We start from the raw sequence: 13945 nt of genomic DNA, 5'->3' as shown, positions 1-13945 counted from the left end.
TAAAAATGCCAATCTGATTTCTTAAAAAAAAAAAAAAAACTGTGTCCAAGCTATGAGATAGTTCACAACACAAAGTTAAACATGCTGAACCAAACCCTGATCCAATACTTAATAGTCTTGAGGTTTACAAGCCAAAACATGTACTTTTAACATTTAATTATACTGCTAAACTTCTAAGATGGTTATTTCGGTAAACATAAGTGACGTTTCAAAAGCATGAAAGGCAACTTTCAAATCTAAGATCTCCAATGGCCAAATGAGCTGCAAAACTGTAAAAGAATTATTACGATATATCTCCATATTTGGGAGGGCTATAGGACCAAATTATAATAATAGAATATCCAAATGTACATTTGTTTTACTACTGGAGAAGGCAGCAAGAATTACCACATTGTTCTAAAAACTTTATTTTAAAGCCACTAGGGACAGTCATAGAAATACACTGCTTGGATCTCCCTTTAAGAAAGAAATCTGCGTTTCAGCTGCAGGAAGTCCAGTAGCAGAGCCACCAGCTGTGGTGGCTTTGAAATTCGTCACACCCACCTTCCAATCCTCTATTCCAAAACCTGGCTCTTTCAGGGTAGCCCCCAGACAATGACAGAGCAATGCGGGCTTAGAGCCTGGCCATTTCTCCCTCATGAAAACTCACCTACAAGGTTATCTTTGCTCCCCACTGAATTGGCTGTCCGACTTGCACTGCAATCTGAGCTCCTTGTCCCATTCAGTTTCCTGCCCACCTTCCCTTTATAGATGTCAATCTGCCTATAGTCTAAACAAATTTAATCTTGCTTCATTCTCATCTTTACAGACCTTACCTCACAATTAACCTTTTCCAGTTTTAACTCCATCTCAGTATCTCCTTCCTAGATATGCAAATATAACCTCAACCAACGTACCACTTCTCTTAAATAAAAAAAAGATACAAGTAATCTCCTTTCTATTTTATAAATGTATCTCTCACATATATACACACCTATACACACATATCACAACCTTTGACAACCAAGCTAAGAAATTGTTTTATAGGTTAAATTTCTCTAAAACTTGCTCTATATCTTTAAAGTTCAAATTTGAAGTCTATTTTAATAAATCAACATTAATTTTTCATCAAATTTCTAATATTTAAAAATTTTTACTACCTATTTTCGACTTCAACAACTATACCTGTTAAAGGAATACACAACCTTAAGTTCATCATATGAATAAAACAGCCCTACGGAAGCATCCATATCATGCTTAAACTTTTCACTGTTTCCAACAGAACTGTGCCAAAGTAGTTAACTACTACGGCATTAAAGTATACTGGAAGTAAGAATAATGCAACCTCATATTTTACACAACATTTGAGAATTTACAAAGCATTTCTATATATATAATCCCACTGGATCCTCGATTACTTTGTGGATGTTATTTCAGGCTTATAGATAAAGAACTAAAGGGCAAAGAAAGGATCTGTCTCAAGTCAGAACTAGAATCCAAATTTTCACTAATGAAATTGACTTCAAATGAAAGGCAAGAATTAACACAGTTGATAGCAGTCAATATTTCCTTATTTATTCCTATCTGATCACCTGGATAAAAATAAGAACTTCAGTCTCTATCTTGTCAAAGATGAAAGCACGAAGAACTAGCCTATCACATAGGTGACCTCATGAGAACAAATATTTAAGTAATCTCTAAAAAATAAGATTAATAATATAAAATTTATCTGGAAGCCAAAAACACTAAAAAACAAAAACAAAACAAAACAAAAAAATGCTGTCTTGGAAATCAGCTTAGATAATTCTCCACCAATATAATTCAACTTATAGTATTTAGCAATTATAGAAGAACTTTTGTGACCACTCAAGCCAAAGAAACTGCAAGATAAGTTTTTTAAAAACAAATAAATTAAGTGGTTACTTGTTATAATTTTAAAGGCAGCATTTCCTGTGTAAGATCAAGGTACAGAATAAACTTAAGAGAAAGCCTTAGAAAGCTTACCTTTTTCTTCTAGATATTTCTCTTGGAAATATCAAAACAGTGAATCTTCAATTTCTAGCATTCTACAAAGAAATCAGCAAGGCCTAAGAAAGGAACAGACTAGACAACCCCAGAGGCAACACAGCTGAGGGACCACAGATAAGTAACTTGGCCTCTGTGTTTTCCACACCCATAAAACTGTCATCTGTCAAACCTACCTCAGAAAGTCATAAATAACAAATGAAACAATGGATATGAAAATCTTAATAAGATGAGAGATACAATTAAAAGCCACCCATTTGCTAAAATTCAAATTAAATAGTTCTAAGTCTCTCAGACCTCTCAATGATGTTCAGGAAAACCTTACCAAAACCCCTTTTTTGTATGACACTGATAAAGATTCTTTTAAGACCAGGATGAAGTAACAAAATAATTTTATACTGTACTATAATACTGTCTATTTTTAAATGTGTTGCTTTATGAGAAAATCAATTTACTTAACAGAACTTCACACAAGATAGGATTTTTCTTTTTAAAAAATATTCATAAGTACAATGTTCATCAACATTTAAATAAAATTTGAGCATTTTCATAAGACCCATTAATATCAACATTTAAGAATATCAGAACACTGACCATCAGAACATTTTTGGACATGAAAATCACAACAAGTATGCCTTTATATTAGAATAAAAGCTTCAAAACACATAATGTCAATATATATGCCTTACTGTTAAAATGTACAGCAGAAACTTAGTGGATTTTGTTAACTAATGCCACCATAAAAAAAAAATAGCTTAAAAAAATTTTTTTCAATAAAATTATATATTAGCCAGTATACGTTTAATAAGAAGATGCAAGTTTCTACTCTATTTGGAAACTATTGTACTTACTTCTGTATAACATTTTGCAAGCTTAACATCATACCCAGTTCTCCTTTCATCTTTTCTCTGTTAGCACGGCATTCTGCCAAGTATCGAAGAGCCTACAGCAGAAACAGTGAGAGGTTAATTCCCACATCCAGATTACCCAAAATTAAACCCACTACTAATTTACTGCAAGAGAAAAAGAGAAAAATAGGTTTTCATTTTTAGAAGCAATTGATTGTGAAGTGTTCAGAAACCCTTAAGTGTGAAAATCGGAGCAGTCCCCTGGGGGAGAGATGATCCTTTCAGCTGGAATAGCTGAATCTGCTCTTTGAAATGAAGGTTCCCAACTTACCTGCAAAGTCAAAATTAGGTTGTTAGGTTTTATGTTCACTGCGTCATCTTGTCGAGGATACAAAGAACTATATTCCATTCATTAATTTAGGGTGTAGTCCCAATAACCATCATGTTCCTAGATGCTTTTTACATATCAATTAAAATAAACCGCTGAGAGGGACAAAACACACAACTAACTACCTTTATGGAATCAACATTTCTATTTTTACAATTCACCTTTAAAATGTCTTTTTCTTTTTTAATTGAAAAGTAAAAGATGAACTCACTTTCACAAATTTCTATTTTCTGAGTTCAACTTTTCTAGGGAGCTCCTCTTAAGATTTAAAGTACATTTTTGCAAGTATTTCCTTCACATGCTAATTCTTCAGGGATTTCATTAGCTGTTCTACAGACCTCCTAATCTTTAATCATTCATGGAAGACTTTGGTACTTGATTCTCAGGAGAACACCTCCGTGAACTACACCATCCAAAGCACTGCCATCTCAGTCTACTGACCTTCACATTTTTTACTGGTCCTCTATACTCCATTTCCAAAGTGCCTGGTCATTACTCAAAACAGTACAATCTATGAAATCACAAATTCAGCAATCTCTGACTGCAATCTCCTATCCTTTCTGCAACTACTACTACCTTGATTTTCACTTCATCCCATAAAAGATTAACTGCTATGGGACTGTTATCCCTCCATAAAAACTAATAACCAGGACAACAGATATTAAACACACTGGACAAGAAGCAGCATGGAACTGTAATCCCTGAGAGAAATGATGAAGTTGGCCCTACAATTGCCCCATCTCACTGCTTTGGAGGCAGTTTCTAGACTATAGCACGGGGGTGTTGGGGGGGGCGTACCCAAATGAAGCCCACGACCTTGTGGAGTTAGGGAGGCAGAGACCAGAGTAGGGGATGTTGGGGTGGCGCAGTATAATACAAAATATTTGGTCTTTATCTGGTTCCTGGCACAGAGCTCCTAAAACGCTTTGAATTTTCTAAGGGGCAGGAGTGTCTTCTGTTATTCATAAAGAGGGGGCAGGGATCCATAAAAACACTTGAAAGAGGAAATTCAGTTTCTAAATTGGTGACTACATTCACCTGCAAGGAGTGGCACAATCCAACTCCACAGGGACAGAAGTTTCTGTGTTCGGGGCCCTTCCAGACCTTGCCCTATGAACCTGTTCGTGTGTATCCTTTATAATAAACTAGTAAACATAAGTAAAGTGGCTTCCTGAGTTCTGTGAGCCATTCTAGTAAATTATCAAACCTGAGGACAGGGTCATTTTAACACCCAATTTATGGCAGTTTAGTCAGAAATATGGTGACCTGATACTTGCGACTGGCCTTTAAAGTGAGAGCAGTCTGTGGGACTAAACCTTAAACCTGAGGAGTTTAATACTTAGTGTCTGAATTATAATGTCAGACACCAGCTTATGTCCACAGAGGATCAGAGAATTCGTTGGTGTCAGAAAATACTTCAAGCGCTAGATTTTGCAAAGCAGAACAGAGAGGAGGAATCTCAACAGCGAGAACACTTCAAAGATCTCTTGAGGGGGTCCCCAAGAATCTTTGGTTTAATATTAGTTTGCACATGCCTGGGGTAAAAGGGTATAGGGCTAGTAAAGAAAACCACCAAGGAAGGAAAATACTGCCTGAAGCTCACACTCGCTGGGAAGTTTGTGGTACCACCAGCCAAAGGTGTAAAGACCTCACATGCATAGAGGAATCAGGGGGAATCCTCAGAAGACTCTCCCGTTAGTAGTGGGGATATCATAAAATACAGGCTGCTTTGGACTCACTCTACAAAGCCTAAAAGCAAGTCCAAACTCATCCCAAGTAACTTAACTACAACCCAGAACAAAGTTCAAGAAAATTTATAGGAATACCAAAAAAATCTGAAAACCAAAAACCATAAAATGTCTGACATATGATTAAAAATTACCAGGCATAAAAAGCAGGAAGATATGACTCATAACCGGGGGGGGGGTGGGGGGGGGAATCAATAAAAACAGACCAAACTATGACAGAGATGGAATTAGAAAATAAGAGAATGTTAGAAATCAAACAACTATTATAAATATGTTCCATATGCTCAAGGGTGAGTAGGAAGACATGAACGTGGTGAGGAAAATATGGAAGATATTAAAAAGATCTAAATATAACTTCTATACGACAAAAACATAACTATCTGAAATGAATAGCACACTGGATAAGACTAACAGGAAAAAAAGATCAGTGAACTTTAAAATGTGGCAATAAAAACTATCCAAAATGAAGCTTGAGAGGGGAAAAAACAAAGAAATTAAAAGAAAATAAAGCAGTACAACCAGAGGCCTGTGGGATAACATGAAATATCTAACACACATGTAACTGGAGTTTCAGAAGAGTGAGAGGGAGGAGACAGGAAAACTTGAAAAAATAATAAAGGACAGTTTTCCCAAATTAATGAAAACTATAAACCCACAGACCCAAGAGGCTCAACAAATTCCAAGCAAAACAAAACCCCAAGGAAACCATCCATTTCAAGCATGTCATTATTGTTTGCTGAAAATCAGTAATAAAGTCACAAAGGAAACCAGAAAAAGGAACTACACAGAGTGGAACAAAGTTAAGAATTATGATGGTTGTGTTAGAAATCCTATGAGACAGACAAGGAAACAATATCTTTTAAAGTACTAAAGAAAAAGCTGCCAGCAAAACCCACAATACATAATAAGTTAGAGTTCTTCAGGCAGAATAAAAAGGACATTAATAGAAATGTGAATCTATATTAGGGATTGAAGAATGGCAGATATGGTAAATATAAGGATAAATATAAAATACATTTGATTTTTAAAATTTTAATCTCTTTAAAAGATAACTTTAAAGCAAAAAAATGCTGTAGATTTTTTGACATATGTAGAAGTAAAATGTATAACAAAAAATAGCACAAAAGATGGGTGGAGGAGATAGAAATAAACTGTTGCAGGCTTCTCACATTACATATGAAGTGTATGTTTTATTTAAAGGTATACTGTGATAAGTTAAAGATGCATATTGTAAATCTAGAGCAACCACGCAAAAATAAATTTTTTTTTAAAAAGGGTATAGCTCATAACCCAATAGTGAAGATAAAGTGAAATTATAAAAATACAACATCTGTTCAACCTCTTTAGGAATTTTCACCTTCCAATCGCTCTACTTCCTCCTTAGCTCTGTCCCTCCATAACTTAACTTTCCTTCTGACTCAGCCTACCATCTACCGTCTATCATTTCAGCCACTTTCTTGGCAAAATCCTAAACTCCCTCACATAGTCATTCTGTCCAACTTACCTGGCCAAGAATCAACCCTGAACAAATACAACTATCTGGCCCTCAAGCCTACAGCAGGCCCAAAGGGGGATGAAAAAGGAGTTCATGAGCCGTAAGTATATCATTCAGTATTACCGAAGTAATCAGCCCCTGAACACCTATGAACAATCTCACCATTCTTAGCAACCTTTCCCATTTTCTGCAACAACTATAAAAGCCTTCTCAAAATTCTCTCTAGCAACCTCTTGCCTTCTGAATTTAAACAGGTTCGATCTAGTCTATTAAAAAAAAACTTGTTTCAACCCCAAGTCCTTATCTAGATCAACACACTCCTCATCTTTTATGCAATGTCAATGTCTGTTTTGCCTGTTAACTTCATTCTATGAAAGTAAAAAGGGAAATCTATATCATGCAGTCTGATTTTTGAAAAAGAAAAGCCAATATTATTTTTCTGTATTAACTTGTAAAATTAGACTAAATAGGAATTAATCATGGGCCCTTAAGTAAACGATAGTGAGTTTAAAATTGTCTGTTACATTAACTTTCTTTCAAACATTGTTATGAAAATTTTTAGAAGACACAAAAGTAAAGAGAAAATGTGTGCTGACCTCCGTGTACCCATTATTCAGATTTAACAATTATCAACTACTTGGCAAGCAGGTTTCATTTATCTCCCCTACCAGTAACCACACTGGAGTACTTTACAGCAAATCTCAGAAAAAGTGTAACTTCATTTGTAAATACTTCAGTACATTCCTAAAAAGTTAATGGGTTTTTTTTTTACCTTAATAATAATACTATAAAACCCTGCAAAAGTATTAATATTCTTTAATATCATCTACTATCTGATCCATAATCATTTCAAGGTATTTAAAAATGTTTATGGTTGATTTGTTCAAATCAGGATCTAAATCAGGTCTACATATTACACCTGGCTGATGAGTCCCTAAAGTCTCTTTTAATCTCTAACAGTTACTGCTATTCCTTCTTCTCCTCTACCCCAACTGTCTTTCCTTTTAATGCCATTTATTGTTTATGGAATTGGATTATTTGTCCTTCAGAAATGATCACATTCTGGATTTGCTTGATTGCCCTCTGTTGTTCTTTACCATGTTTCTCTAGCCCCCCAATTTCTTTCTCATAATTCCTTATGTATTAGCTATGATCCTGTATGTGTTTCTTTTCCTCTCTTTTCCTTCTTTCCTTCTCATCTTATATTAAAACAATATAATTAATCTACTAATGAATTTATCCATTCATTACTTATGCCAACAGAATATGGCATATCCCTACAATGAAATATTATCCAGCTATAAATAGGAATGAAGTACTGATACATGCTACAATGTGATGAACCTTGAAAACATTATGCTCAGTGAAAGAAACCAGCCACAAAAACCACATATTATATGATTGTATTCATATAAAATATATGTAGGCATTTTTGCTGGAATAGGTAAATAGAGAAAGATAGCAAGTCGAAGCAGGGTAGGGAACTGAGGATTAGGTTATGAGTAGTTTCTGAAATGATGAACATTTTCTAAAATAGATAGTGGTGAAGGTTGCACAACTCTATGGATATACTAAAAACTACTGAATAGTACACTCTAAATTATATAGTGAATTATATAGTGTGTGATTTACATCTTAATTAAACTGCCACAAAACAAAAACAAAACTATTAAGTGCCTTTTTAAGTATCCATCTGTACTAATTATAATTCTTAAACTTTAAGGGAAAAAGGTTGCAGAATATTCCATGTATGTAGTATGCTACCATTTCGGTCAAAGGTCTAGACACGTACATGTTTGCCCACACAGAAAGAGACTTACTATTGTTTGCTCTACAGTCACTTCTAATTTTTTAGCATGTCACCTAACACTTCTTCGAATTCTACTTAATTGTAAAATTATAACACTAAGATTGAAACTAGCAAATGCAACTTACAAGCAAAGCCGAGTGGACAACAGGAGGGTTGGGATGGTCCATAAATAAAATAAGGCCAGGCAGACATCCCTGGTCCTGGACAATGGCTCTTCTATTTAATGGATCTGCTGCTAGATCCCGGAGTTGATTAACTACCGATAGAGCATCAGGTTCTTCATTCATGATGGAGGAGGAAGAATTCATCTTCTATACCATATACATGAACAAAATCTTCTTAAATTCTGTAGAAATGGTTTGCAAAATTAGTTCTAGGTTGCTGAAGTATTTTATGGCATTTGTTAAATAATCAGGATTACCACACCTTTAGAAACAGATGAATCTAAACCACAAAAAAATTACTGGCAATTCCACAGCTTAAGACAAGTAAAATGAACATAAGCTGACTTAAAAAAAAAAAAAATTCAAGTTATTTATGTATGCACAACGTTTAAAGAACATATGTCATCTTCAATATTCCATTAAATTCCTTTTTAGCAATACATATTTTAACACTACAGCACCACAATAAACAAGGTCTTTACAGTGCAAGCTTGTAACCTTCACTGCACTTCTCAAATTGTAACACTCACTGCCAGAGCTTTTTTTCCTCTTGAAGTTTTCTGGAGCCTAAGTCAAGTACCTCAGGGAAAAATGGCTGGCTGACAGTTTTTCTTATTCATCTATGAACAAAACCCAGCATAATGGGTCTGCAAAAGATTAAGTCCTTTAGGAAAAAAGAGTCAAAGAAGGCTGAAAGCAAAGAAACCAGAAAGGTTATCTCATCCTGTGTCTCGGGCCAGTGGAGTCTGGAAGGTCACAGTGAACCTTAACTAAACCTAAGCACATCTGTCTATCTCAGAGTCTGCCATATTCAGAAGAATGAAATAGAATTTGGTAATTCATTTCAAAGTCACAGAGAAGTTAAATAATTTGCCCCAGGTGACAAAAGTTAGTACAGTACTGGATTACTATCTATTTACTATCTGCTAAACTAGTAAGCGGTCTCTCCACTTCCCATACAGTTCTTTCAAATTCAGCATATCCTTTTCCCATAAAAGTAAACAGGGTATTTTAGAAAATGTTAACATGCTAAACATCTGAAAGCCAAAGAAACAAAATATTGAAGAATAATTTTCACATGAGCAGAAAATTAAAAATCATCACTTCGATTAATCAAGTTACACAATATATTCCTTGTTAGGAAGAATATAAAGGTGTAAATACTTTTCGAATTAATAAGTTTAATGCAAATTTCAGCAATGCCAACTGGGGGAGGGGGTCTGGAACAAGATTATAACTCTAGAAAGGCTAGTAAAGTTATTTTGGGGGAAAATAAAAGTTATTTTGGGGGGAAATAAAGTAAAACTGGCCATATAAGGTATTAAAATATACAAAGCTATTAAAAGTAAAGCAATAGGACTTGGATTGGGGGTGGGGGAGGAGTAAACATTCTACTCCCAGGAAAGCTATATTTATACATTCAATATAAGAAAGTAGGCTCGCAGCCAGACCCAGGCTCCACCACTTGGTAACTGAGATTTTAGGCAAATCATTTAACTCTTTGTTCAGTTTCTTAATCTGTACAATGGGGTTAATTATAGCAGGTGTACTGTCCAAATGAAATAAAAATACATGTAAAGGGCTTAGACTAGTGCCTGGCACACAATAAATGTTCAATAAATGATAGTTATATGAAGTCAAAAAATTAATAAAAACAGTAAGATTATTCAATAAATTGGAATAACTTCTAAGCAGTTTAAAACAACTACTAAGGTTCTTTAACACATATCACATGGCAAAAAAAGAATCATATTCCAAATAAAATACATTAAATTTATAATTTTTAAGTCTGTAAGCAAATGAAAATAAAGTACTCAGAGAAAATAGGGCTTCATCAGGATAGTATTTGGCAAGTAGTTTTCTCAAAGTGAAAATATTATAGTTACTGTGGCAATAAAAAAAAGATTTAAAGAAAAACAATAGAATGAATACATAGGGATAAAGATAAGACTAAAAGGTTTGGGGACTGTTATCAACAGCCTGAATATCCCTGTTTACAAACCAGCTTACCCATGAGCTTTATGTGCTGTCACCTGCACAAACCCTAACCAAAACAGAACCTGAAGAACCAATTACTGGCTCAAAGGCCCAAGGGCCAAGTCACAGTTAAGAACCTAATACTCTGGGTGATGGTATTTTGCATATAATGCTGGCCTTGGAATTGGAGAACTCCATTCTCACCTAAGGAGTCCTTAGAACTAACTATTCAGTTGAGTGACTGAAAAACCTATTGCCTTCCTGTTCCTTTGAGATGAACAGAAGTCAAAATAGTTAAAACTTTCAATGTTCAGCCCAGTGATAAGGAGAGGGCTCGAATAAGGACCTGCTTGTGAAAGGCTGGAATACCACATGGCATCAAGTATCCTAACATAACAAGCAGAGGGCAGAAGCTATGGTCAAGCACTGCATTTCCTACGGCACTTAAATGAAAGCAAGAAAGGCAGGCAGAAGCTGCAAGTTGCTCCCCTAAATTAAATGGGTTTTTATGTAAAACTTCAGGAGAGAATTCCTCAGTGTCAGAGTTCATTTTTCTTATTTAACATTCTTGATATCATTACTCTGAGAATTACCTAAATCCTGTGAAATGACTATTATTTCTGTGGATCGATGAGTTCACATACAAGATTTTATAAGATAGCTATGGAACAGCTAAGAAAATAGAAACAGGTAAGCAAAAGTGAGAACTTTAATCTCATTTCACATATTAGATACATTTAGTGTTTTTGTGTTATTTATCGATTTCACACAAACACTCAAGTTGTTTGATAAAAATATTAGCTTTCACAAGAAGGTTTTTAATAACCAATTAACTATAATGTAAAAAAAAAAAAACCCTCTCTTTTCTTTCCTTTGTCTACAATGAGTACTACATTAAATTTAAAAAAAAAATAAGCTTGCTTTCTAAGGCCAAGGTGTGGACCTGGATAGCATACATCAGAATAAACTGCATTATTAAAATATAGATTCTAAGATGGACTTAAAAAGGAATCCTTGGAGGTAGGGCCCAAGACTTACTTTAATAAGCATACCAGTTGATTCCTGGTGCAAAACTTTACATTGGTCTATAAATCCATGTCTTTTTAACATGGCTATGAACACCTGAATAAAACCCTGAACAGTAAAACTCTACAAGATACTAAACAACATGATGGGTAAGTGAATTTCATCCTACGTTTTGGTTTAATTACTAGATAATCAAATTAATAAACTGGAAAAACCACTCCCTCTTGCCAAAGAACCTGACTGGAAGATCTTGATCAATGAAACAAAATTGTGGGGGAAAATTATAGCGGGGAAACTTGGGTACAGACTGATGAGTAAACAGAAAGTCCTTGAAATTTTATTTAACTGTCAGCAATAGAAGTTAACACTTTTGTCTCAGCCTTTTAAAAACAAGCATCTGATGTCTTACAAGTTACTTTTTAATTACTATTTAAATATTCATGTCTATTTTAAGATTTTAAACTGCAAAGCTAGTTACCAATACAGACATTTAATTTTTTGTTAAAAAATCATATCCTCACTAGCAAATGAGAAAAATGAAAAGGGGGAAAAAAAAACTTTTCCTCTTTGTAACTCCAGACTTATTAGAACATGAATGGATATATTGCATACCTTTTCTCTTTCATTTAGTTCAATTTGGACAAGTTATTATAACACAATGAATGTACCCCAAACTTTAACGAGCACTGTTAACAGGATCACCTAAGAGATCTTAAAAAGCAGATTCTGATTCAGTAGGTGAAGTGAGGCCTGAAATTCTGCATTTCCAACTGGCTCCCAGGTGAGGGCTATGTGGGTCAGGGAACCACACTGAGAAGCTAGAAGTTAAGTAAGTTGATGTGAGACACCTATAATAGGGCAGATGAGTGATTTGCTTTTCTTTCAGCCAACACTGACCACTCAATTCAAAAGAATTACTTAGCTCTCATATGCTGAAATGCAGAGGGCACTCACACAACCAAATCCACATTCAGTTAAGCGACTAACAACTCACTCACTCTTTGAGAAATTGGGTTACCTCCTTCGAACCTCGGTTTCCTCACATAATAATACTGAGTGGCTGCCCGGATCAAAGAAAATAAGAATTTAAGATGAAACAATAGCGCATCGGCAATTACCAAACAAGAACAATACTTGCTCCTGTGGGGACTTTATACCGCCAGTTATTGGGGTATGTTCTGCACTGCCCTAACATGTTAGTACACTACCTCGAAAAGAGCTGCTAACAGTACTAATGCTCCCATTAAGTTCTTAAAATAGAGATGTAAACACTGGTCTCTCTTGAATGAAGCCAGACAACCAGGTCCTTCTGCTCTTAGTGTAGACATCTAGGCGCACAAAACCAATAGAAAGTTACCAAAGAACCACCTGGGGAGATAAAAGGTGAGATGACATTCATTAATAACGCCAGGATTTTAAAATTCGGACTTGCGGGGAATGGAGAGGAAATGGGCACAGCTAACATTTTTACAGGACACAAGGGAACACGGGCGCTTTAAAGAGCCGGGGGGGACGGGGGGACGCCCTGCTGGGTCCAGATAAGGCAGGCAGAGCGCCCCTGCCCAGGCCGATTCGCCAAATCGGTGCAGGCAGGGTTTGTTCTCCGCGGCCTTCCAAGCTCCACCGCTTTGTATAACGTCCCTGGACCCTACATACCGCTGCAGAGGTTCAGGAGTCCACAGCCTGCCGCACCATTAGGACCACACCAACGGATGAGGTAGAGGGACCCAGAGACGCGGAGCAGGTTCCTGGCTTCACAGCCGGTGCCGCAGCGACAACAAACCACCGGACTTACTACAGAAGCCAGAGAGCGAGGGCGCCAGCGGAAAAAGCTCTACAGACTCTCCCCCGCGACCCTGACACATCCGTCGGTTCTGCCGTCTTATTGGTTAATAGTATTCCAACGCGAGAACAAGCCATCCAATCCTCGAAGGCTTTCTTACGCTAAAGCGTTCATTGGTGACCTAGGGAAATTCACTAAGTGTTGAACGAAAGGGTCCAATGAGAACCCAGGAATTCTGAATTGGACCAAACGTCTATCCGTCCACTAAGCAAAGAAACTCGATTCCAGCAGAGAAATCGTCGGACTTTCCCGACTACAAGTCCCAGCGTACCATCTTAGGACGAGCTTCTCCGTTCCTGCATTCAGAAATTCAAGTTGAACGTTTTTTTTCTCTCGCAACTCTTTCAGCTCTCATAAAGGAGTTGCATAATATTTGATTCGCCTCTGTGAGACTTAATTCATAATCTTCAAAAAATGTTTGCGATTTTCTAAGAACATTAGCACTATAATCTGCATTTCTTGGATCTCATTCATTTCTTTCTCATATCCACTTGTCTTCCTAGCAACGTGAAGTCAGCAAAGTACAGTTTTTTGTTTAAAGGGTAGCTTCCACTTTGGAACAATTTTTTTTTTTTTCATGTAAGAGAATGGAACTTCTCATCAAAGAGTTTTCTCAAATTCGGCGTGAAGTTTTTTTACATA

At 35.9% G+C, this 13945-nt stretch overlaps 1 protein-coding gene across 1 annotated transcript in view; it reads right to left on the bottom strand.

Moving 5' to 3' along the window:
- Window positions 1-13317, bottom strand: part of ARMC1 (armadillo repeat containing 1) — a 31210-nt gene extending 17893 nt beyond the window's left edge. The window contains exons 1-3 of the mRNA XM_016152879.2: window positions 13117-13317; window positions 8419-8639; window positions 2856-2947 (exon numbers count right to left, since the gene is read on the bottom strand). Coding sequence (XP_016008365.1) covers window positions 2856-2947; window positions 8419-8601 — 275 coding nt within the window. The 5' untranslated portion in view covers window positions 8602-8639; window positions 13117-13317. The remainder of the gene's footprint in view (window positions 1-2855; window positions 2948-8418; window positions 8640-13116) is intronic.
- Between the last annotated feature and the right edge of the window lie 628 nt (window positions 13318-13945).

The sequence above is a fragment of the Rousettus aegyptiacus genome, unplaced genomic scaffold, assembly GCF_014176215.1.
Source record: "Rousettus aegyptiacus isolate mRouAeg1 unplaced genomic scaffold, mRouAeg1.p scaffold_m13_p_15, whole genome shotgun sequence".
NCBI classification, from domain to species: domain Eukaryota; kingdom Metazoa; phylum Chordata; class Mammalia; order Chiroptera; family Pteropodidae; genus Rousettus; species Rousettus aegyptiacus.
This window is presented reverse-complemented; position numbering and strand designations above follow the sequence as displayed.